The following is a 24,713-nucleotide window of genomic DNA, read 5'->3' as shown; positions in this document are numbered from 1 at the left end:
CAAGCCACGTGCCCTCCTCCAGCAGCGACTCTGGGGGTGTCACAGGTCGGTAGCAGGGCCCAGGGCTCCCAGCTGCCATACCTCAAAGCGATGTCACCGCTGCCTGCACCCACGGGGCAGCCACCCGTGCTCTCACCCCAAGGTCAGGTGTGTTTAATACATCCCCCTTCCTCCATCTCCCACGCACCCAGCGTCAGCGAAGAGCCCAGAAGGACAAACCTGACACTTTTATTCCAAACGAGACTTTATTAACAAGACAAGGTGCCAGGGCCAAGCCAGAACAGCCTGCGGGGAACCCGACCTGTGCTCCAGCGAGGACCAGGGACCTGTCCTCCCCCAGGGATGGCTGGGCAGGAGAGCCCTCGAGGAGCCCAGGCCACCGCCAAGGCTGGGGGGGTGCAGTGGGACAACTGCCTCGAGCCACAGATCCCCAAGATTCATTTTCCTTCAGGCTGTTTGGGGAGGTACCAGCCAGATCCTGGTACACAGCCGGGCCCCAGAGCCCCTCGAAAAGGCACCACGGTCCCAGGGCACCAAGTGATACAATGACAGCAGCTGGTGAAAACCAAACCCTCCCACGGCAAGGCGGTGGTCTCCGCTGGAAGAGGAGGGTATGGAGGCACCGCCAAAGGCACTAGACAAACACGGAGATGATAAGAGCTTTAAAAACATCCTGAAGTTTTTGTCAGCCCTTGCTGATTTTCCCTACTTGGCACTTCATGCCTTTCAAATTAAAACAGAAGACCTACAAGAAGGCACAACCCAGCATAGCTGCTCCTGCTTGCGGAGCCCCAGGCTAAGGCAGAGCTGGGGCTGTCCCCAGGCTCAAGGGACAAGGCCACGATGGCTCCAACCCGGCAGCAGGATGCCCGGGGCCACCTTAGCTGAAGTCCCGGTCTGGCAGCACCAGCGGAGCCACCAAGGTCCAGAGGTAGAGCAGGAGCCCGGCCCAGCTGGAGCAGATCTTCACCCACACGGCCGTCCAGGGGCTCCTCAGCACCTGCAAGCTCTCATCCGGCCTGAGACAGCAAACAAGGGGGTGGCACCCATCACTGCGCTGCGCCGGCAGGTGCCATCCCCCTGCCCGCCCCTGCGGCCGTGCTGGGGAGGGACGGAGGCTGCGAGCGCCGAGCCACGGGCACAATGCAAAGAGCATGGAGGAGAGCGTGGAGTTGGCCCGTGCTCGGAGCCACGTGGCTTCCCACAGCTGGCCCAGGGGATGTGACCCCATCGCTGCAGCCTACAGCACCCCAGGGGCTGGGTGCCTGCTCCCCGCCACATCCCAAGGGACCCCGGGGCCCCGCGGGAGCTCTGCCCACCTGTACCAGTTGGTGAGGGTCATCATGATGTAGAGGGCAGCGAGGAGGAGGCAGAGGTGGAAGAAGGTGTAGTTGTAGGACACGCCGTCCTGCTCGTTGTCGTAGGCGCGGTGCAGCCCGCTCTCCACGGCCGCCGCCTCGCCGCCCGCCCCGGCCGCGCTCTCCTCTGTCAGCATCAGCTTGTTGACCTGCGGGTGGTCCGAGGAGCGGACGCTGTGGGCAGAGGGACGGCAGGCTCAGGGCTGCCTGCACGCTGCCTCCTCGGCTGCCCCCCAGCCCGAGCTCAGCCCCCCCCATGCCCACCCACCTTGGGGCCGTCCCCAGGACAGGCAGGGCGGTTTGAGGGATGCAGCTTGTGCAGAAACTCTAAACGCTGCAGCCACAACCCCCGAGGGCGGCCTGCCTGTGTCCCTGGGGACCAGGACGGCTTTGCAAGAGGCACTTAGTGACAAAAACCCTGGACCAAGCTGCGACCTCCCCTCCAGCATCACCTTTCCCTAAAAGCCTCCTGATGCCTCCGTGCTCCGGGCAGGCAGAGGGACACTGCAGTCCCCGGGAACAGAAGCCAAGTCCTCACCTGATGAAGAGGGTGCAGAGGATGAAGATTATCAACCCCACGATGCTCGGGGCGTCCCACCAGGTTGTCAGCGGCTGGGTGGCCATCGCCGAGCCAGTGCTGTTCCTCACCAGCAGCGTGGGGTTACAGGTCTGGGCTGGGGGGACACGCAGGGGGTTCAGCACCTTTCCCCAGCCCCCAGAAAGCCGGGGGGGGCAAAGTGTGTGCTCCTGCCCCAGCACCCCCCTCCCGAACCCGAGGTCACATCCTGCTTACTTGGCACGTTGGCCAGGGCGGACCAGGTGACGTAGATGGTGTAGAGGGTGATGAGGGACGCCTGCAGCAGCCCCGAGTGCGGCTGAGCATCCTACAAACACAACGGCGGGCGCTCAGGGCTGGTCCCGTACCCCACGGTGACATGGCCACCAGCCTCGCGGGTGCCCCCTGTCACCTCACCTGGATTTTGGGCAGTATGGAGACAGCAGAGACGATGAAGCAGAGGATGAGGTTGATGCTGATGAGGACCTTGCCCTCTGTACAGCCCTCGGGCTTGGTGTAGTAGACGTAGAGCAGCACTATGGCCGCAATGGAAGTGGCGTAGAAGATGAAGGTGATGATGCAAAGGGCTGGGGGAGGAAGCAGAAAGGAAAGAGGCTGGAGTAGAGCCCCCAGTCCCCACCAGCTCAGTGTCAGCCACCCCCAGGATGAGCTTCCCCCTCCCTAAACCCTCTGTGGTGCCAGCCGCACCGACCTGCGTACCAGCCCTTGGCGTTGCTCTCGCCCGCGTTGCGCAGCCACAGCTGGCTCCAGGAGTGGGCGAAGTCGATGAGGAGGACGAGCTGGATGAGGATGAAGAGGAAGGAGCCGACCACACCAAAGTAAAACCAGACTTGAGGGGGAGAGAAAAAACAGTTAAAAGCAGGGATAACGGAATTTGGCAACGGGGATGCCAACCCCAGCCCTGGGTTTAGTCCTGTGCTGAGGGTTAACCCAGAGATGCAGAGGAGAGCAGGGGCAGCTCCTCACCTGAGGTGAAGGCACCATCGGGGATGTAGAAAGCCCCCACCGTGATCCCCACCAGCACCAGGAACTTGAAGAACCAGAAGCTGTGGGAGGAGAGAGGAGGCATGGTCTGCAAGCAGGAACCCAGCCGGGAATTCTTCCCAGAAAGAGTGGTCAGACAGTGGAATAGGCTGCCCAGGGAGGGGGTGGAGTCACCATCCCTGGGTGTGTTTAAGGGTCGTTTGGGTGAGCTGTTGGGGGATGTGGTGTAGGGGAGAACTTTGTAGAGTTGGGCTGAGGGTTGGACTCGATGATCCCAAGGGGCTTTTCCAACCTGAATGATTCTGGGATTCTGTGAAGGAGGGGTCTGCCCCCACACCAGCATCCTCCCTCCGGGACAAACACTCACCCGTTCTGCACGGCGGCTCGCGGGTCCTTGCTGCTGCGCACACACACCATGATTGCAGCGAAGAGGAAGAAGAAGGCGGCCATGGCGAAGCCCATGCGGTACACGGCTTTGTGGCCCAGGAAGCTGCCGCAGTCAACGTGGGTCTGGACCCCCAGGACTGACCCACTTCCTTCACAGAAGCCGGGGAGCTGCAAAGGTGACGGGAGGGTGAGCATCACCCCAGCATCCCGCACCCACCACAAGCCCTGGTGCCACCAAAGAGCTTGGCCTGCTTGGGGACAGCCATGGGGTGACACAGCTAAAGCCACCCTGCAGGTCAGCGGAAAGCTGGGATGAAACCAGCATTTCCCAAAATTCACATTAGCTCGGTTGGCAGACCTCAGCTCCCTGCATCTCAAGTCCCACCTCCACAAAAACGGGATCACTTGGCCAATTTAACCCCAAAAATGGGATGTAGGAAACTTCCCTGGGAGACATCTGGAAAAACTAGATAATGCATGAAATTATCCCACTGCATTTTCCTCTCTGTGGAAAACTGGGCTTAATAATACCCTCTCCCAGTGAAATGCTTGGGAAAAAAAGGAACGGAATCAACATCATGCCCCAAAAATTCACTTTCTGATTCAGCCTCACACCTACCATGAGCTAAACCTCTTCCCCGTGGTGACCAGACCCAGTGACCTCTGGGAGTTACTTACCTTGTGCAGCTCCTTCTCCACACCAGGGATTATCATAATGATGGACACAAGGGTGCCGAGGAAGAGGAAGAAGGTGAAGAGGAGGCGGGAGACAGTGGAGTTCTTGGCCGAGGGGCAGCAGGCGCAGAGCAGGCATGGCGCGGAGCCGCAGAGACAGGACACCTGCAACGAGAGCATCCCTGTGTCGGAGGGCTTGAAATTGGACCCAAAACACGTGCCCAGGTCGAATCGGGAGTAAGATGTGCCCAGGAGTCCACACTGCTGGGCCAGGGGCTTTGCTTAGAGCTTCTCACCAGCCAACATCACAACCTGCACCCCGTGGGACCTCGCGGAAATGGCCCCAAGTCCTCCCAGAAAGTTGCTGAAAAACAGAAGAACCACGGGAACGGGTTCACTGCAATAACCAACCAACTTGGAAAATGACGCCAAGAGTCCTAGAGATTCCCTCATCTTCTTTTTTGCTCCCCAGCAATTGCATGCAAAAGAAGGTCCTTTTCTTACAGGGGGAAAAAAAAAAAAAAAAAGAAGCACTTGAGCTTGTAAAATAATTTAAGGCTGCCTTTTCAATCTAATACAGGATGGGAAAAACACCGATGCTTGTTCTGCCATCCTTCCCCCTCCCCAAAGGCCATTTTACAGGTGGGGAAACTGAGGCACAGCATCCCTGGGAGTCTGCGGTGGGTCCTGGCTTCCCAAATCCAGCATTCCAGCACCAGCAGCGCTGCCGGGTGCACCCTCACTCCAGGGGCTCCCAGAGCTGGGTGCAGAGCAGGGAAAGCCCAGCTTAACAAAACGCAGCCTTACTGCCTAGCCAAACATTGGTGAGGGTTTCCTGCACAGGGATTGCACAGAATAAGGCTTGCAGGGAGAAAAAGGAATTTTTTATTAAATTATAAAATCCATCGCTGGAGGAGCATTAGGGAGATGCTGTTTGCATCCCACCAGTTGGGCTGGGCTGAGTTTTGCTGCTCTGGTACACACTGTTCTCACCAATTTGTCCAACCATTTGGATATTCACGGACCTATTTAATACCCACAAGGTGTGGGAGTGCCCCAATCATTTGTTTTAGAGGAAGAACAGCTGCAGGGGTTTTGCATAACAGGTTTTAAAGCCCACGATGGGGCAGGAATGCATGATGCCCTGGCTGTGGCATCCTTGATCTGGATGGGGGAAGATTTTCAGCCTCTTAATCACCCGCACCAGGATCTCCCAGCTCACTCCCACATCCTAATCCCCCTATTTTCCCAAAAGAGGGTGAAGTTGGAGAATAAATTTTCAGGCAAAAGAATGGAAGAAGCGTTGTGGGATAGCCTGTCACTGCTGGGTCACTAATCCACTATGTCCTGCAAGCAGAAGGTCCCATGTCAAATATTTGGGGAAAAAATAGGGGAATAAGGTGTCTCTCAGGTTTGCACTGAAGATGCTGCATGCAGGAATTAGCAGGGTTGGTTGGGGAAGTAAAACTGATGTTTCACATCAAGGCAAAGCAGGTGCCCTCCTGGCTGCTGAACCAGGAGCTAGCCTTGAGCCTGCGTAAACAAACAGATGGGCTAAAGTGCTAAATAAAACCTCAAAGGACCCCAAAACTAAATTAAAACTAAATTCCCAACTCTGCTCCACTCCCCATGGTGTGAGCAGGGACAGACAGCCCAAGCAATGCAACAGCAAAATACACCCCAAGTCCTCTAAAATAGGGAAACTTCAGGCTATTTCCTTTTTTTTTTAATGCCTCACTGAAGCCATCACAAGCCCACAGCCTCCCTGTCTCACGCACTGGCCCAGGGAGCAATGAGAAATCCCCAAGCAGAGATCAACGAGAATTAAATATCTGGAGTTTGTTTAAAATACTACTGCTTTGCTTTCCAAATATTCTTCGCTAGGTAAAATGCATTCCCAAATCCACTTACTTCAAAATTTGCAACATTGGGCATTTTTAACTCCTTTTTCAGAGCCAGCTTCTTCCTAGGAATCTGGTCCTCAGCGAATGACTTTCCCTCTATTTACAAGACAACTTAATTGATTTATTTTGCTTTCGATACTTCATTTCTTCCCTTTGAACAGCTCTTCCTCTCCTGCACTTGAGACACATCAGCCGGCCAGATGTACTTGCAAGCAGAAGGGTTCAGCTCTCTCCCACTATCAAGGGATGCAAATGTGTTGCGTGTTTATTATGGCTATGCACTTCCTAATTATGCCCAGCAATCAATTTAATTAAATATCGCTCAGTATCAACTCAAATATACATTTCTCATTGCTAAAACTAGTGTAAAAAATGGACGTGGCAGAAAAGAAAACCAGATGTCGTGTGAGCAGGACATCAAACCTGCAGCTCCCCCATCAGGGATGCTCAGGGATGCTCATGAGCGATTACTTTGATGCCCCCAAATCACTAGAGGTGACTTTGAATTTCTTTTTTTTAAACGTAAGCACATCATTATTTGAGAAAAATCACCTCCTGATTTATTCCTCTTTACACACATCCCAGCCCCACCAGAGGCTGTGTTGAGCTGACGGTATCCACGGGAGATGGAATGGGTGAGAAAGCCCCCACATCCCGTGGGGACCCGCATCCTGCCTCTCCAGGAGCTGCCTAAGGGACATCACTTCATGTTTTCAACTTGAAAGCAGGAAAAAATGGCCTTCAATTAGAGATTGCTTCCTTTCAGGCTCATTAAATGCACCACTTGCACAAGAATGCATTTAAACCTGCCAGCACTACTGTATTTCCCCTTTAAATTAAAAAAAAAAAAAAAAAAATCGAGAGCAAAAATCCCTTTTAATGCAGAATTACTGCATTTGACCTGATCTGGCAAAGCACCTTAGTGCACCCTTAAAGTTAAAGCACATCGATACCTCCAGCTCCTCTCCCTTCAGTGCCAGCTGAAACAAAAAGCACCAGTCCCAAAATCACTGAAACTGGCCTGGAAAGTCATGAGGTTTGTTGTTGTTTAGGAGCTGAGGGATCTGGTGGAGTTGGGAACGGTCAGGGTGAGGTTCATGGTTGGACTGGAGGAGCTTCAAGGGCTTTTCCAACCCAGATGATTCTGGGATTTGGTTGTGGGATTTGGGGGTTCAGCCCCACGTCCAAGCAGCACCGAAGACTGGCAGGAGGCACAGCCTCGGGTACCTCATTTTCCTCGGGGTTGGGGCGGGTGGAGGGGGTGAAGGGGTGTGCACAGGCTGTGATGGAGCGGGGCTGAAGGGGAACCCCTGCTCCACCTGCAGCCTCCAGACCCATGGGAAAGCTGCAGGCGGATGAGGTAAGTTCTAGTATGAGGTTTTTGAGAGCCCGCAGCATCCCTGGAGCCTGCGGGAGGTTTATTTTCAAGGACGACTCTTACATGGCCAAGCTCCGTGGCTGTATTTCAGGTTTTACAGCCTCTTGCAACCAGGAGAAGGCACCTGCTGAGGTAACAGGGTATGGCAGCCCTGTCCCGCTGCCCTGCTTTGTGCAGCCGTAATGTGAGAGTCCCATGTCACCAGGAGCCTTTTTTCACAGCTCCTGGGGCCCTTCTTGGGTGCCCCCCTCTAAGCACCTTTGCAAAGGAAGCAGATCCCTTGTGCCATCTGCTAACCTGACCTGCTGTCCCAGCACCTCTGAATTCACTCTTTTTCTTTGAAAAGCAAATGGGTTAAGAGCAAGGAGAATCCTCCCACGTTAAGGCAGCGCTGGACACGCTCCGCTACCTCCTTTCAAAGACTTTTAAAGATGCTGGTAAGTGTGAACGTGGCCAACAGCCAAACAGCAGGATGGAAAAAGTCAACCAAGGGAAGTGGCTGCAGCACAAGAGCGGTGGATTAGCGAGGAAGCGTCGGTTTTCAGCTGCTGCAGATGAAAGATTAATCTCTCCAGTTTCACTATCGACTTCTCATTAAATCCAGCTCATCTCCAGCGCGACTTGCAAGTAAGGGCTGCTGTGCCTCCCCTGCCTGGTGACTGGGAGAGTGCAGCTGGAGCTGGACGAGCACCATGCACCCAGTCCAACACAGGGACATGCGACTACCCTACCCCAACACTGCCAGACCAACTACCCCACCCCAACACCGCCAGACCAACTACCCCACCCCAACACCGCCAGACCAACTACCCCACCCCAACGCCGCCAGACCAACTACCCCACCCCAACGCCACCAGACCAACCACCCCACCCCAACGCCGCCAGACCAACCACCCCACCCCAACGCCGCCAGACCAACTACCCCACCCCAACACCGCCAGACCAACTACCCCACCCCAACACCGCCAGACCAACCACCCCACCCCAACGCCGCCAGACCAACCACCCCACCCCAACGCCGCCAGACCAACCACCCCATCCCAACGCCGCCAGACCAACCACCCCACCCCAACGCCGCCAGACCAACTACCCCACCCCAACGCCGCCAGACCAACTACCCCATCCCAACGCCGCCAGACCAACTACTCCACTCCAACAACACCAAACCAACTACCCCACCCAACAACACCAGACCAACTACCCCACCCAACAACACCAGACCAACTACCCCACACCAACACCGCCAGACCAACTACCCCACCCCAACAACACCAGACTGACTACCCCACCCCAACAACACCAGACCGACTACCCTACCCCAGCAAGACATCTTGTGCAAGCTGCCGTTGCCCCAGCAAACCAGAGACTGAGTCAACCAAAAGCAATGCTGAGCAACCAGCCTTTATCTCCTGTTAAATTAATGACCCGTCAGGTTAATCAGTACCAAACCCACGGGGCCAGGCACAGGCCTGGGAGGCTGGTGGCTCTCACGCCCGGCAGTGGCTGTGCATCGGTACAACGAGGCTGATAGTCCCCACGAGGTGCCCAAACCTTGCCAGGGGGCCGCACACACCCCCAGGGTTTGCTCTGGCTTGGGCAGGCTTCTGCTGGCCACACCAACCCTGTCCCCCAAGGAAGGCAGCTGGAGACAACCGCCCTGCTCATGGCAGCAGTGGGCAGAGCCTGGCAAATCGCTGGAGGCAGAGAAAGGGAAACTTTCCTTGCGTGGTGCAAAGTTTCACTCAGCAACGGCTTGTAGAGTTTTAATGGGAAAGCGCTGAAGAGACGGCTTGGCAATCCGATGCTGCTTTGAGTCAAATGATGCAGGCTGACCAGAAGAAGTTAGCTCAGATCTTATTAAAAATTAAAAAAAATACAAAGATTGGGGGGTTTGTTTGGTTTTGGGGGTGGTTTTTTTCCCCTGCTGTGTTTTTTCAGTTCAGAATTCAGCTAAAACATCCCTTTAGTCAACAAGCTCCCCTGGAAGGAATTGAAGAACTAAACCTTATAGCAACTCTACCCTGTTAACACAGCCTGGGCCAGAATATTTTTAGGGGGGGGGGGAAAAAATCCAGAATTAGGCCAGAAACCTCCCCAGACCTGCTCCAGAGTAACTCCCAGCTATTCCAAAACCTGCCCATGAGGAAAAGTATCAGCTGTGTTACAGACCGAGGCCTTGCAGACCACCCTCCGTCCGATCTTAGGTTTCAAAAGCTCCTGTTCGTTAAACCTCCAAAACTTTGAGGTCAAGTTGCAAAACCGGCCCCATTTCCAGGTTTCCAGGCCGGCGGCTCTCGGGTTGGTTTCGCAGCCCTGCCTTGGCCCCGTGCCCGCAGGTGAGGCAATGCCAGGAAAGGCAACACTGGCCATGGGCAGCTGCCTGCGTCACCAGGAATGGCACCCCGAAACACACAGCCTGTGTCACCAGGCATGGCACCCCGAAACACACACCCTGTGTCACCAGGCATGGCACCCCGAAACACACAGCCTGTGTCACCAGGCATGGCACCCCGAAACACACACCCTGCGACACCGGGAATGGCACCCCGAAACACATACCTTGTGCCTGTCCTGGGCCATGGCACCCCACACAGAGCCCCCCCACCCGTGGACCTGCACCCCCTGTCCCAGCTCCTTCTCCTACTCCATCCCCAGCCCCCTGCTTTGGGGCTCTGCAGTGAGAACCCGGCAGGACCCCCAGCCCCTCAGCATCGCACGGGTGCAGCAGGACTAGACCCCCCCAGTGCGTCAGAGCAGGGGCGCCAGCCCCCCCCAGTCCCCCAGGGCATCACCCCTCCAGCCCCCCACATCCCCCAAGTGCAGCGGGGTGCACCACCCCAGGCGCCCTCAGACTCCACATTCCCCTTGACCACGACGTTCATGAGCCCCAGAGTTTCTAGGGGTGAACCCTCTGGGTCTCCCCTGGACACCCCCGGGGGCAGTGGGACGCCCTACTCCGGGGGTCCGCGACATCCCCCCCATGCACAGAGGGGCGCATCCCCCCGAGGCTCCCCTGCATCCCCCCGGGGGCAGCGCGCCGCATCCTCCGGGCTTCCCTTAGGACCCCCCGCGTCACCTCCGCCCCCCATCCTCGGGGTGCCCCTCAGACCTCCCGGGCCCCACCCACCCCCGGGACCCTCCCCCTGACCCGCAGCAGCAGCGACTCCCCCGCCCCCGGGCCGCGCCCGCCGCTGCGGCGCTGGGAGGGGGCTCAGCCCCGCTCCCCCCCGCTCCCCCCGGCCGGGCGGGCACTCACGCAGCTGAGCAGGGAGCAGACGCCGAGACAGGCCCCCATGGCTCCCGGCTCCGGCTCCGGCTCCCGGCTCCGGCTCCGGCTCCGCCCGGGCCCCCCCCGGGGCTCCCAGCTCGGGGCGCGTCGCTCCCAACGCGCCTCCCCCGGGGCGGCCCCTGCGGGGGGCGGGTCCTTCTCGCCCTCACAGAGTCACAGAATCGTCTCGGTTGGAAAAGCCCTTGAAGCTCCTCCAGTCCAACCATGAACCTCACCCTGACCGTTCCCAACTCCACCAGATCCCTCAGCGCTGGGTCAACCCGACTCTTCAACCCCTCCAGGGATGGGGACTCCCCCCCTGCCCTGGGCAGCCCATTCCAACGCCCAACAACCCCTTCTGCAAAGAAATCCTTCCTAAGAGCCAGTCTGACCCTGCCCTGGCGCAGCTTGAGGCCATTCCCTCTGGTCCTGCCGCTGGTTCCTTGGCTCAAGAGACTCATCCCCCCTCTCTGCACCCTCCTTTCAGGGAGTTGGAGAGGGCCATGAGGTCTCCCCTCAGCCTCCTCTTCTCCAGACTAAACCCCCCCAGGTCCCTCAGCCGCTCCCCATCAGACCTGTGCTCCAGACCCTGCACCAGCTCCGTTGCCCTTCTCTGGACACGCTCGAGTCATTCAATGGCCTTTTTGGAGTGAGGGGCCCAAAACTGAACCCACTCATCGAGGGGCGGCCTCACCAGTGCCGAGCACAGGGGTCAGATCCCTTCCCTGTCCCTGCTGGCCACGCTAGTGCTGATACAAGCCAGGATGCCATTGGCCATCCACCCTCAGGGGAGCCCCCCCCAGCCCTCAGCCCCGCACCCTCCTTCACTGATTAGCGCTGAGGGGACCCCACCGGCACCGGGAGCCTGGTCTGCAGCAGGGGCTCTGGGGTGCCCCGGGCATGCGGAGGGTGGCCTGGGCCTGCAGTGCAGGGGCTCTCCCTCCCCTCGAAGCAGCTGACGGGGAGGGGTCAGCTCCTCTGAAGGCAGCTCAGGGTCCCCAGAGGTGTTTTGAGTGTGTTCACCATGAACTGGGTCCCCTTGGAAAGGCCGAGTCAGGTGCCCCCCAGCACCTGTCCCCAGAGCAGCTGACGGGCATCACCTGGTACCCAGCTCCAGCTGAGAAATTAAAGAAGCCCTGTGATTTTTCACAGTTAAATGCTGCTTGTGCAGCCAGATGTGGCCTTGCTGAGAGCTGCCAAGGGGACAGTGACTGCGCTTGAGGCCCAGGGTGCTGGACTACTCCTGGCCATCAAGTCCTACAAGTCCAGCACACCCACCAGCTCAGAATCACAGATTGGTGGAGGCTGGCAGGGACCTCCAGGGTCCAGGTGGTCTAACCCCCCTGCTCAAACCAGAGCCAGTTGACCAGGACTATGTCCAGACAACATCTGAGTAACTCCAAGGATAGAGACTCCACAACCTCCCTGGGCAACCTGGGCCAGTGCTTGGTCACCCTCACAGTAAAAAAAGTGTCTCCTGATGTTCAGAGGGACCCTCCTGTGTTTCAGTTTGTGCCCACGACCTCTGGTCCTGGCACTGGGCACCACTGGAAAGGGCCTGGATCCATCCTCTTTGCATCCTCCCTTCATTGTTGAGGTCCCCCTGAGCCATCTCTGCTCCAGGCTGAACAGTCCCAGCTCTCTCAGCCTTTCCTCATACATGACATGCTCCCGTCCCTTAAACCCCTTCATGGCCCTTTGTTGTCTCTCCAGTATCTCCATGTCTCACTTGTACTGGGGAGCCCAGAACCGGACACAGCACTCCAGGGGTGGCCTCACCAGTGCTGATCACTGGATGACCTCCATCAACCCGCCGGCAGCGCGTTGCCTCATGCAGCCCAGGGCACCAGTCGCCTTCTTTGCAGCAAGGGCACGTTGCTGCCTCATCTTCAACCTGGTGTCCACCAGCTCCTTTTCTGCAGAGCTGCTTTTCAGCTGGGCACCCCCCAGCATGTGCGGGTGCCCGGGATTGTTCTTCCCCAGGAGCAAGACTTTGCCCTTCCCCTTCATGAAGTTCCTGTCAGCCCATTTCTCCAGTCTGATGATGTCCCTCTGGATGGCAGCACCACCCTCTGCTCTATCAGCCACCCTTTCCGGTTTGGTGTCAGCTGCAAACGCTGAGCTCACACTCTGCCCTACCATCCAGATGGTTAATGGAGATGTTAAACAGGACTGGGGACCCAGTACAGACCCTTGGGGTACCCCACTAGTGACTGGTCTCCAACTAGACTTTATGCCACTGGTCACCACCCCTGGGCCCAGCCATTCAGCCAGTTTTCAACCCACCTCACTGTCTGCTCATCCATCTGCATCAATGACTTCGCTATGAGGATCTTATGGGAGACAGTGTCAAAGTCCTTCTGAAGTCCAGGCAGAGAATACCCACTTCTCTCCCCTTCTTTACCAAGCCAGTCTTTCCATTGTAGAAGTTTATCGAGTTGGTCAAGCATGGTTTCCCCTTAGTGAAGCCATGACGACTTCTCATCTTTAATGTGCCTGGAAATGGTTTCCAGGATTAGCTGCTCCATCACCTTCCCAGGTCAAGGGGAGGCTGAAGGCCAGTAGTTCCCTGGCTCCTCCTTGCCCTTCTTGAATATAGGAGTGAGTGCTTTCCTGCAGCCTTCGGGCTCTTATCCCAGTCGCCATGATCAATCAAAGCTTGTTGAGAGTAGCCTCACAATGACATCAGCCACCTCCCTAAGCACTCGTGGGTATGTCCCAGCAGGGCCCATGGGCTTACATATGCCCAGTTTGCTTCAGTATCCCCTGACCTGATCCTCATTCACTAAGGGTATGTCTTCCTTGCTCCATCCTTTTCCCTGGTCTGTGGGACCTGGCATTCCTGCAGATCAGTCTTGCAAGTAAAGAAGCAAAGGCAGCATTCAGTTACTCAGCCTTTCCCACGTCCTGTGGCACCAGGTATCCCATCTCATGGAGCAATGGACCCATATTTTCCCTAGTCTCCCTTTTGTCACCTATAGCAGCCCTTCTTGCTGGCTTTGACAACACACCGTCCAGCTCCAGCGCACCCACCAGCCTGAACCCACTCGCCGTGAGGGGCCAGACCCTGGGTGAGGGGGGCTGAGGGGCATCTGCCCACACAGAGCCGAGGGTGGGAGCCGGGGCTGGGCAGGCAGCGGATTTCCCTGCTCTGCCTGACTGGCTGGAGTCTGGCACATCCACCCGGAGCAGCCGGTGCTGCTGGTATGCATAATTCAAGGGCTGAGATAAACTGGGATGTGCTAGCCCACTTCCAGACCCTAAATTTAGACAGCTGGGAAAGTATATGAGTATGTGGCAGCAGGCAGACTTTGGGGGGCACAAGGGCTGGGGCAGATGGGGAGCCAACATGTCCCCTGTGTCCTTGAGGAAGAGGAGGGTGTCACGCTTCTTGCTCCAGAGGTAAAGCTCCAGGGTTTGGCCTCCGATCAGCAGTTGGCACAAATCTAAAAAAGCTTTTCTAAGCCTCTGTGGGCTCCCAAAATCTGCCGGCTGGTTGCAGTCCTGCAACAGGAGAGGTCAGTGCCCATAAATTGCTCGCTGATCTCAGCTGATCTCAGGTTGCTTTTCCTTTCAGGAGGCAGCCGGGGTGCGAGCTGGGGACCTGCCCGGCCTGGCTGTGTGCGGGCACGGGTCTGGCAGCGCCCGCGGGGCAGGCAGCGGCCTCGGGGACATGATGGGCTGGCTCCAGGCACAGCCCCCGGGTGGGAGGTGGAGGCTCTGGAAGCTCCCTTCTCTTTCCAGCTGGATATCGGAGCCTGGTGACACCCGCAGCAGGAATGTCCTTCAGTCCCTGTCCTCGCACGATGGGCAAATCGGCTGGAGAGCTGTCTGTCCCCTTGGTCCTGCTGTCCCCGTGTGCCTCGCAGGGACGTGAGCCTGCTGGCACGCCAGGAGCAGAAATCCCACTGGCTCCATGGACCCTGGAGGGACCAGTCCTGCCCGCACTGTCCCCTCGTCCCCTTTGATGATGCTGCTGGGTGTCAGTGCCAGTGTCACACCAGGGCACACAGCTGCTGGACACTGGGACATTGGCTGGGCTCGATCCCTGCCTGCTCCTGGATGGGCAAGCAGGGCCCCAGCTGCCAGGAGGGGGGGGGGACTCCCCACCCATCTGGCAGGGGTGTCCCCGTGCCACCGCCACCACCCACAGCATCCTCACCGTCCCCTTCTCGGGAGGTGCCTTGGCAGCAGCGCGAGCTGCCCCGGGCTGGCCCGGGACCCAGCGAGGCAGGCAGCAACATCACGTGTGACGGAGCTGTGACAGTCCCCTGTGCACCAAAGGACACTGGTTTTACATCACCCTGCACACTGGGAAGATGAGGAACGGGAGATGAGGGATGCTGCCAGAGCCCAGGGATGTGTGGCTGCCTCCAGCCCCCCCTGCAACAGAAGCCCCCAGCCCACGTCCCACTGCTCAGCAAGGCTGGGAGCATCCTTGCCTGCGTACCCCTAATAAAACACCTTTTTTCTGCTCTGCCTCCCCCTCTGCTCCTTCTCCTGCATCACTCAGCGTCCCCAAGGCATGAGGGGACATCTTCTTTCCCCTCCCCCTGGTGCCTGGTTCATTAGGGGTCAGAGTATCATTTTCTGCCCGCCACGGGGGGATTATAGGGCTGAGGGTGGCACCAGCCCGGCGCTGAGCAGGGTCAAGTGCAGCTTGCCAGGGATGCCCTCCCACCCCGGGGACCCCAGGGGAAAACAAATGATCTCATGTGCCTGTATCTGGGACAATACCAGCTCAGCTGTGGGAGCAGCCAGAAGGGTTCCTGCTGAGTCCGCGCGGTGCTATTCATGGATAAACCTACATTACAGTAATTAATAATAATTAATAATCAAGTCTGTATTTGGAAAACCAGCTAAACCCATCAAACACCTTTCCTCCAGAGCATCATCTAGTGCAGGCGAGTGCAGGCGTGGCGTAAGGAGGGGGATGATTTGGGGTTTGACAAACCCCTGGTCCGTGGGGTTGTCCTACCTCTGGCACGTGAGGGCTGGCCCCGCTCCTGGATGGGGTTTTTAGGATACCCAGGACCCTTCCCCTCGGCCACCAGCTGCCAGCAAACACATCACAGCCCTGTGTTTTGGGTGCTTGGAGGAACTGCTCCAAGATCTCAGGGTGCTGCTCATCCGCACTGGGAAGTATGAGGGGGGGTCCCCCTGCCCTTCCTGTGCTGCAAGGGAGGCCAGGCAAGGAGGCCGGGAATGAAGCTGCCCCTGTTTACTGCCAGCAGTATATTTTCTCAGCTCTGCTGCCTCTCTTGGGGTTTCCAGCCCCTAGAAGAGAAGGGGGACAGGCACAAAGCCAGTCTGGGATGGGAAAGACAAATGCAAAAGTCCTGAGACTGAAGCATCTCCCTCCCCCCTTGTCTAAGGATGCCTTCGAGTTGGGAAATTAGTTTTCCGCTAAGCTCTTCTGTAATAAACAGAGACACGGGAGGACTAGCGATTGCTTGGCCTTTAATTACAGACAGAGGCTGGGTGTTCAGGGTCACGGGAGGCAGGATTCAAACCCAGTGGAAATGAAGGGGATGATTTTCAGGAGGACTGTTGCAGGCACCTGCAGAACCTTCTGTGCCTGAGCTCCTCCTTTGTCCATTTTGATTACCAGGACCCTCCCGTCCTGCAACACCGCAGGCTTAGCAGCTAGACACATCTCAAAGGCATGAGCCCTTGAGACCAGCCCAACAGAGGAGCCTGATGGAGACCAAGAAAACCCTTTGAATCTAGTGACGGGCATCCCACCTGCTGGCATGCTTCTGGGAAGCCCAGAGCATCGGGATTTGCCTTTGGGACCCTCTTCGAGGACCTTTTGCCAGTCTGAGATGTCTTAAAGGCCGGTGGGGCGATGCGGAGCTGACAGCTGGTGGTTTCCGTGATGGCATCACCAAACCTATTGCTTGTCATCCAGCAGGCTGGGGTCTTCTCCCCAGAGCCTCTCCCAGCCAGAAGAGCGAAGGGCTGTGAGGCCAGGAAACGCTGACCACCCTCCGTCCTTGAAGCTTGATTTAGCCTGGGCTCGCAGACACAGCGACTGGCTGGAAAAGCTTCAGCATTTCCCTGCTGAGTTTGGACAGACGCTGTTTGTCTTCTTCGTGGTGGTGGCCAGATGCCTGGCTGGTGATGGATGGGAGTGTCGTGCAGGAGTTTCTGTACTGTCACAACCGCTGGGTCTCTCATGGGGTGGAAAATTTGGGGAGGAGATGACTCCACTGTGAGCTGAATGTCCTCCCCAAGGTACCAGGATCTGAGTCAACAGAGACGGTGAGGTAGGGAGGTTGAGGGGGGAAGGAGCAGGGTGAGACCTTGATCTGGAGGTGTCCTTGGTCCACCTGGCAGGAGGACCTGGTTCTTCTTTCATTCCCAGCCTCAGCCTCTTGCCACTGGGTGCTTCTGCTTTGCCACTCACCCCAGCTCTGGGTTTGAGCCCCCCAACTTGCTTTCCCAGCACCCAAAGGCTCCATCTTTCCTCCAAACTCCAGCACCAGCCTCCCTGAGCCCCTCACCTGCATTTCCCAACATCCCCTGGGTGACTGGGTGTCCCCAGTGCCACCAGGGCATCCCAGCCAGGGCAATGCCAGGGGGATTGCCAATCTGGGATGCCCATGGAGAGCTGTGTATGGCGCAGGCAATTTTCGAGCCTGTTAATTTTCAGTCTTAACGATTCTTCCTTTCGGAGAAATGGCTAATGAGCCGTGGGGATCCAATTAGATTTCTCCAGTCAGCCTTTTGCCTCGTTCCTTGCAGTCTAAAACAAAAAAAAAAAAAAAGGAAAAAACCCCACAAGCGCCGTCGTGGAGACAATTAGATCAGTGTCTCCTTAATGAGTTCATGGCTCTGGTGGAAATATCTGTCTTTGACAGGAGAGGCAGAAACCAAGCTGCACCCATGGGTGAGCGTGCCGTGGGGTGGGAGCCATATTCCGCCCTTTGCAGATCCTTTGGGGGGTGCAGGTGAGCCCACACGGTGCCTCACTGGGTTTTGGGTTTGCTCCCTGCACTGGGTGCTTCACACAACACCCACGTGGATCTCCAGAGCCACATGACTTTTTTTATTAAGCACAGCAACAACCTGGGGTTTTACACCATGTTTCTGTAGATTCAGGGATGCTAATAAAGTCCAGATGCTCTCCAGCATAAAATATCCTGACTTGGGTGGAAGAACCCCAGGAAACCCCAGGGTGGGAGAGGAACGGGGCCACCAAGGTGGGGAGAAGCGACGAGACGTCGTTGGGAGCATCCAAGCAGCGGGTGATGCTCACCTGGGTGGGGATGAGACACCGCGGGGTGAAAGATGCCACCAGCGAGGACCTTGTCATCCCCCCCCGGTGCTGGCAGACCCCACACCCCAGCCGTGGCTGCGGCAGTGCTGCCGAGCCCCACGTGGCCCTGCCGAGCAGATTTTGCTTAGCTGCCTGGGCTATATTTAGCTGCCTGTAAAAGGGGTTAGCAAGCAGCGCTGGAGCCAGTGGCACAGCTAAGAATGTCAACGTAAGAGCAGCCAGGGATAAAAAAAGCCCAACCCGGGTGCTGGGAGCTTTGCACAAATCCCTTTGGCTGCTGGAGGTGGAGGCAGGCAGGCAGGCAGGGCTGCAGGCAGCAGCCGCATCTCCCCTGGGTGGTAGCACCAAGTGATGGCTACTCACCGTCCACCTGGTTGGTGATTTGCCTGGAGTCATTTTGGGCTGATTTGGCTGGTTTGCAGCATTCCGGCATTCAGCCAGACAGTGAGGGTCTGCCGGGGGGAGAACGGGGCCTGAAATCTGGTGGGTTTGGTTAAATCCCAGGGCTTTTGGGACTGGCATCCCCCTCCATGGGGAGCAGGCAGGAGGGACAGCCTGCTCCCCCAACACAGGAGGTGTCTGTGAGGCTCCCCGCACCCCCATCCAGGCATCTGGAAGTTACTGGAGCATGAACAATGGATTTGAGCTTTTTTTTTTTTTCCCATGAAGACATCTTTTTGGGATGCTTTCTTTATGCTCAGTTAGCTCAAACACCCTTTTCTTCCAAAGGCTCACCTCACCGCCCCGATCTGGTTTCTTAAAGCAAAAACTGGGCGAATCCCACCACATCCCAGCTCTTCCCAAACCCTCCTGTGTTGCTCTGAGCTCTTCTGCGCTGCCCTGACCTTGCCTGCGCTCACCTCCTGCCTGTGCAAACCGAGCTGCTGCCCAGAGACATTGGATTTAAGCCAATATAGGAGGCAATATGTAGGAAAGGTGGTTTCCAGAACTGTAGCTATTTTATCCCAGAAATACTTCACATGTTCTGCTTGTTCACTGGGGCGGGTGATGAATATTTCAATGGCTGGGCCCTGAGAGAGGCACTTAGAGCCATTTGATGGGGACCTCGTTTCCCTGATGGGACTGCAGCTCCCTTGACGAACTGGCAGCAGGATGGGCCCCAAGCTGTGGCTGCATCTGGCTGCGTGATCCACCGTGCCTTTGGGTCAGGAAAAAGCTTCTGCTGGAAAAAAAAAAAAAAAAGACATCGTGATTTTGGTTGAATTTTCCAACTCTGCTGGGAATGGCAAAGTTGCAGATGAGTCGCAAAGACCTGTACAACTAATGGCAAGTATTCAAGCTGCTTTGACCTACAGAAATACAAAAAGCAGCTCATGTGCTGTCCCCCGTCGTGGAAGGGACACACTGGGCTGTGCGTGCACCCAAAGACCTCCACCACCTCCCTCATGTCCTGCCTGGGGGGAGATGGTGCTGCATAATCGATGTGCCCAGCGAAGGACGGTGCAGCAAGCACAGATCCAGATGGCTGAGTACCCAGAGCAAAGAGGATGCCCGGGAAGGGCGTTGCTATCTGCTGTGACCTTAATGTCTCCTGTCGAGGTGGCACAGAGATGTCCAGACTTTCATCTCGGCGTGACGCTCCACCCTGCCTGGTGACAAATTGCCTCCCTGGGAGGTGTTTGTTGGCATTTTCCCTCTTGTTTTAAATCTTCCAGGCAACAAGATGCTCTCGCTGCCTTTGGCCTCCAAGATCTCACAGGCAGGATGGTTTTTCCCAAGGGCTGAGCACATTTTCTGCAGATCCATCCCAAAGAAGCCACCTCTATTGCTCCAGGGCTGGTACCCCCCATGCCAGGACAGCCCTGAGGACATGTCCTGCCCAGGCTCATGGAAAGTCCCTGTCCCCAGCCAGGGAACAACCTGCAGGTCCCCAAACCCTGTGACCTGTGTCCTAAAATAGCACCTTAATGGAGGGACTGACGCAGCCCAGGGGTGAGTTCAGCTCAGGAATAACCTTTTCTCCACGTCACTTACGTACCCAGCGAGAAATCAGGGTCTTAAGTGGGATGGAAATTAGGAAGATATGTCTAAAAGTGGAACAGCAAAGAGCTGCTCTCCCTTGGAGGTGACATTTAGCCCAGATCCGAGCCCACAGCACTGGGCAGGCAAGTGGAAAACAATCCTGCTCCTCCCCTGCCTGCACCCCTGGGCAGGGGGATGCTGCCTCCATCCCTGGGGGGCTGTCCCAGCCCTACGGCAGCTCGAAGGTTGGTGACTTTTAAAGACCTTCCTGCACAAGTGGGATAAAGCAGCTTGGCAGCAGCAGCAGAAGGAAAATAGACTCTCTCACACCCTTTTCTGGACCCTTTTCTTCAGGAGAAAATGGGATTTAAAGCAGGTGGCAGAGCAGGGAGTGGTCTGACCCTGACCTCGCTGGCTTCACCTCCCTGATGGATAAAGCAGGATGCTTGGGAGCACACAGACAGTCTATTTTAGGTCCCCCATCAGCAGGGATGCTCACCTTGCCAGGAGCACCCTGGGAAGAGGATCCCAACGTCTGCAAAGCCCGAGAGCAGACGCTGAAAGAGCAGAGGAAGAGCAGAGCAGCCTTTGCTCCCATGTCGGTACAGCCCGGTACCAACATCTGTGTGCTGCCTGGGAAGGGAATAAGTTCTCCTTTCCCAGCTGCCATGCTGACGTGCTTTTCATCGCTGGGGTTTGCACCCAAGAGTTTTGTGAGCTTCAGCTGGGAGTTTGGGCTCTGACACTCACCACGTCCTGGATGCTGGCAGGTTCAGAGAGGTTATTCGGTGTCCCCAATGTACTGGCTGAGCATGGAGGGACTGACACACTGCTCATGTGCCTCAGTTTACCCAGGTCCCCCAGCCCTGCCATCCCCAGAGGATCACACTGGCAGAGGGAAGCGTTCAGCCTCGATGGAAATGGGGACCACGCCGTAGCTCTCCTCCAGCTTTCCCAGGCCAGAGCATCCCTTGGGGGCACCCAGGAGCTGCAGAAAGGGAGACCCACCCCAGGGTGCTCGAGCAGGACCCTCCCCAACCAGTCTGGGCTTCCCTCCTCTCCCTCCCTGTCCCCCCGGCATCTCTTCCCTTGCTCCCACACATTTCCCAGAGCAGAGCGATGGCAGCCACCCCCCTCGCCCGCGACAGCCAGTGTCACATCCGATCAGGTGCCAGGCAGGATAAACATCGCCGATGCTCGGCCTGAGACTGCTCCGGAGAGGGGAGACAGTCAAGGAGAAAACGGAGCGTGAGGAGCTAAAAATAGCAGCTAGCGAAGGCTCCCCTCCCCGCCGGCCGCGCGGGAGCTGCCAGTCGCCCGTCACCACGCGTGAGCGAGCAGGCAGGATAAATGTCCCTCCCGCTGGCTGGCGGGGCTGGGTGGCTCCAGCCCCCCATGAGCTGTTGGGGGTACAGGGGTACCGGACACAAGGATCAGGCTGAGACCAGCCAAATCCTGGCTGCTTCAGCGGCTCTTGTCCCTCTACAGCCCTGGCACGGAGAGGCACATGCGAATTTGTCTCGCTGGTCGGTGCAGAGGTCAGGAGAGCATCGCCCTTCCCGAGTCAGCAACCTCTGCTGGGCCCGGCTGAGCCCTGGGCCCACGAGCCCCGTGCGGTGCTGAGCCCCTCCAGGGAAGGGACAGGATGGGCACCCTGCTCCGGGTGCTGAGCATCACCCCTCGCCATCAGCAGGGAGAGGAGGTTGGGCAGAGCCCCCAGCCCCTCTCCTGCTGGGAACCCCGTACAAGGCCAGGGGAGCAGGGACTCCGTCACCCAGGGGGGTACCCTCCCAAAAGCGTGCCCCGCTTCCCCAGCCCTGGTGACATCCACCTTGAGAGCCAGGAGGGGACATTTTGGAGCTTTTCACCAAAATCACTCTGTTTCCCAGCGGCACACACAGGTAGGAGAGCCAACGGCAGCCCGAGGAGGTGGGTTACTCTTCCTGAGTGCAAATTTGGGGATTGCTTTTCATTCACCCATGGGGCAGCTCTGTTCATCGCTGCCTCTCCCCTCCCTCACTGTTCTGATCCAGCTGAGGGGTGCGGGGGGGGACCCCCATCACACATACTCGGTGTTGGCCGCAGCCCCTCTCGAGGAGATGCTGGTGGCAGGTCAGGAGCAGCCTGGGCCACCGAGATGGTGCATCAGCTCTGTGCCCAGGCTCTGCCCAGCGTCCTCCTGCAGCGAGGACAGTCCTTGTGTTGGGCAGAACGTGGGGTTGTGACACCATCAGGTGGATTTACCCGCTGGATCCAGGGTCTCCCAGCCCACCCACCCACCTACCCCACCCCCACCCCCCCGGGGTACTACATGCCACAGGGGTACAGCTACTTATTTTTCCTAAAGATTTTGAGCCTGGCAATTATTTTTGGCTGAAATAAATGCGCAGGGAGGTGTGTGGGTTGGGGCCAAGCTGTCCCCGCAGGCAAGCTGAGCCCTCCTCACCCCCCCCCGCGAGGACCATGGGTCTCCCTCCCCAGGGCTGCAGCCAGGGACCTTAATTCAGAAGAAATTTGCACGTTTTTCTGAGCGGGCTGGCTGGGCTCCTGGCCTGAGCGGAGCTGCTGGCCACGCTGGGCTACGAGCCCCCTGCCCAGGCTGGTGGGTCCACCCAGTGCATCGCAGGGCAACGTCGTATCGAGGCTTATGGGGGGGAGATGGAACCCCGGGGAGGGCGATGCCACAGCCCCCCACCCTCCCTCAATTGTATCAGCGGGGGGGGACACAGGGGACGCTGCCATCCCCGCGGCGGGCAGCCCCCAAATCCGGGCCGGGGGGGCTGCGGCGGAGCAGGGGGGGGTCGGTCCCCGGCGGGCAGGCGGCGGGGATGGGGGGGCCCGGGGGAGCGGCTCCGGCAGCCCCCGGCAGGGCCCGGCGGCGGGGGGAGGCGGCGGGCGGGGCGGCGGCGGGGAGGGGGGGGGCGGGCGGGTGGGTCCCCCCCGCGCGGAGCGTGGGCCGGGCGGGCGGGGGGAGCGGCGGGGAGCGGCGGCGCTGGGCGGGCGGCGGCGGGCGGCTCGGCCCCGGGTGCCCCAGGGGCTGCCTGAGAGCCGGAGGCTTCCCCGGGGCTCCTGCCGAGCGCGGAGCATCCTTCCCCCGGCCCGCCCGGCTGGCACCGGCACCGGCACCGGCACCGGCGGCATCAACATCGACCCCGACATCGGCATCCACAACTGGCATCAGCATCGACACCGGCGTCGGTATCAACACCAGCACCGGCATCGACACCGCTACCGGCAGCGGCATCGGTATCGCCGCTGGCAGCGGCTCCGCGGAGCCCAGGTGAGCCGCTGGCGGGCGGGGGGGGCGGGTGACATGGTCGCACCGAGGCCCTGGGCCACGGCGCTGGATGCCCGGTGCCCGCGGGTGCTGGGGACCAGGTGCCCGCCCTGGGAAGCGGGTGCCCACCCACGGCAGCGCACGGGAGCAGAGGGAGGGTGGCGAGGCAGGAGGCTCAGGAGATGGCGGTGGCCTTGGGGGACAGACACGTTTTGGGGAGGGGGATGAAAGTTTGCGGCAGGCTGCGGTGCTGAGCAGGGCGGTGGGGTGTCTCTCGAGGGTTTGGGGGGGGCCGGGTCCATCCCACTGGGGACAGGATCGGGTGAGCAGCAGTTGGGCACCGAGCAAGGCTCATCCATCTCAGGGCGGGCACTTCAGATCAACCCCCATGGTGTCACCTCTGTCCCATCCTGGCACCCACTCCTGCCCCACTCACCCCCTGCCCCCTCCTCCCTGCCAGGTCCTGGAGTCCCCACTGCTCCCTCCACCTTCCACCCTGCCCTGTCTTCATCTCAGCTACCACAGCCTCCCCAGTCTCCCCAGCTCCAGCCCTCAGCTTCCCAGATTAGAGCTCCTTGGGCCCAGGGAGCTGTGGGGGTCCCAGGCAGTGAGACCCCAGCGAGACCCAGCGTGGGGCTGAGCACCTCTCCGTGCGGGGGACACGCTTGTCGTGTGCCTCCTCCTCGGTGGCATCCTCTCAGGAGGAAAGGGCTTCCCGAGGGACAACCCCTCCTCGCTGCCTTCAGGGCTTTGTTTTGGCAGGTTGCCCCCACAGATGCTTGGATTGGGTCCTTCTGGTCCCCGGAGCTGGCTCCTGTCCCCTGGCTGGGTGGCAGTGCCACTGAGGAGGTGGCAGAGGCAGGATGTCCTGTGCTCACCCCAAATACTCACAGCCCATGACCTTGGGGCTGTCCAGCAAGGGACACCTCAACCCTTGCTGTCACAGACGGCTGCCTGGACTCCTCCTGGGATGTCCCCCCTTGTCACAGCCGGGCAGGAGAGATGGCAGGTATAAGGTGGGGGGAATGGCCCTACCACTGTCTCCACCCTTTATCTGCTCAGCAGCATCTCCCCGCAAGAAGCAGGAGGGTTTGGAGGGGGAAAGGTGGTGGCAGAGCCAGGTTCTCCTCACTTTTTCAAATTGGGGGAGTCACAGTGTTTCTGCCTGGAGTGGGATACTGGGAGGCAGAGGGGGAGGTGGCCGGGAGCTGGGGGATGCTGGGCGGGAGGCTGTGGGTGGCTGTGGCTGCCACCACCCTTGGGGGAAGCCTTGGGGTTCAGCTCCTGGTTCAGCCAGCGAAGCTCTGGCACCCATTCCTGACCTGGCCCTGCGCTCCCTTGCAGGACAGGGTCCTCTGGTCACCTGCGGGGACATGGCACCACAGAGAATGGGGACGGGGGCCACAGCCCTGCTCCGACCTTGGCTCCTCGGGCGAGAGGTTCTGGTGCCTGGCTCAGCCACGGGGCGATGGATCCAGCTCTGCTCCATCAGGGCTGGGGATTTCAGACCGTGCCTCTGATCCTAGGGAGCCTGCTTCCCTCCTCGCCTTTCGGTCCCTTCCCTGCCAGCTCCCCAGGGGCTGGGCGGGTGTCACTGGGTGGCAGGGAAGGTGCTGTGACAGCCACCGTGTCAGGGAATC

The 24,713-nt window shown here is 58.5% G+C and overlaps 1 protein-coding gene across 1 annotated transcript; it reads right to left on the bottom strand.

Moving 5' to 3' along the window:
• Positions 1-226: 226 nt before the first annotated feature.
• Positions 227-10,667, bottom strand: SERINC2 (serine incorporator 2). The gene is made up of 10 exons (XM_074850693.1): positions 10,520-10,667; positions 3,985-4,146; positions 3,287-3,474; positions 2,902-2,981; positions 2,627-2,764; positions 2,332-2,501; positions 2,152-2,242; positions 1,897-2,032; positions 1,320-1,532; positions 227-1,019 (listed from the first exon to the last, which is right to left on the bottom strand). The coding sequence occupies exons 1-10, from the start codon at positions 10,556-10,558 to the stop codon at positions 881-883; spliced, it is 1,356 nt and encodes a 451-aa protein (XP_074706794.1). The 5' UTR covers positions 10,559-10,667; the 3' UTR covers positions 227-880.
• Positions 10,668-24,713: the final 14,046 nt, after the last annotated feature.

This window comes from Strix aluco, chromosome 26 (assembly GCF_031877795.1).
Source record: "Strix aluco isolate bStrAlu1 chromosome 26, bStrAlu1.hap1, whole genome shotgun sequence".
Classification (NCBI taxonomy): domain Eukaryota; kingdom Metazoa; phylum Chordata; class Aves; order Strigiformes; family Strigidae; genus Strix; species Strix aluco.
This window is presented reverse-complemented; position numbering and strand designations above follow the sequence as displayed.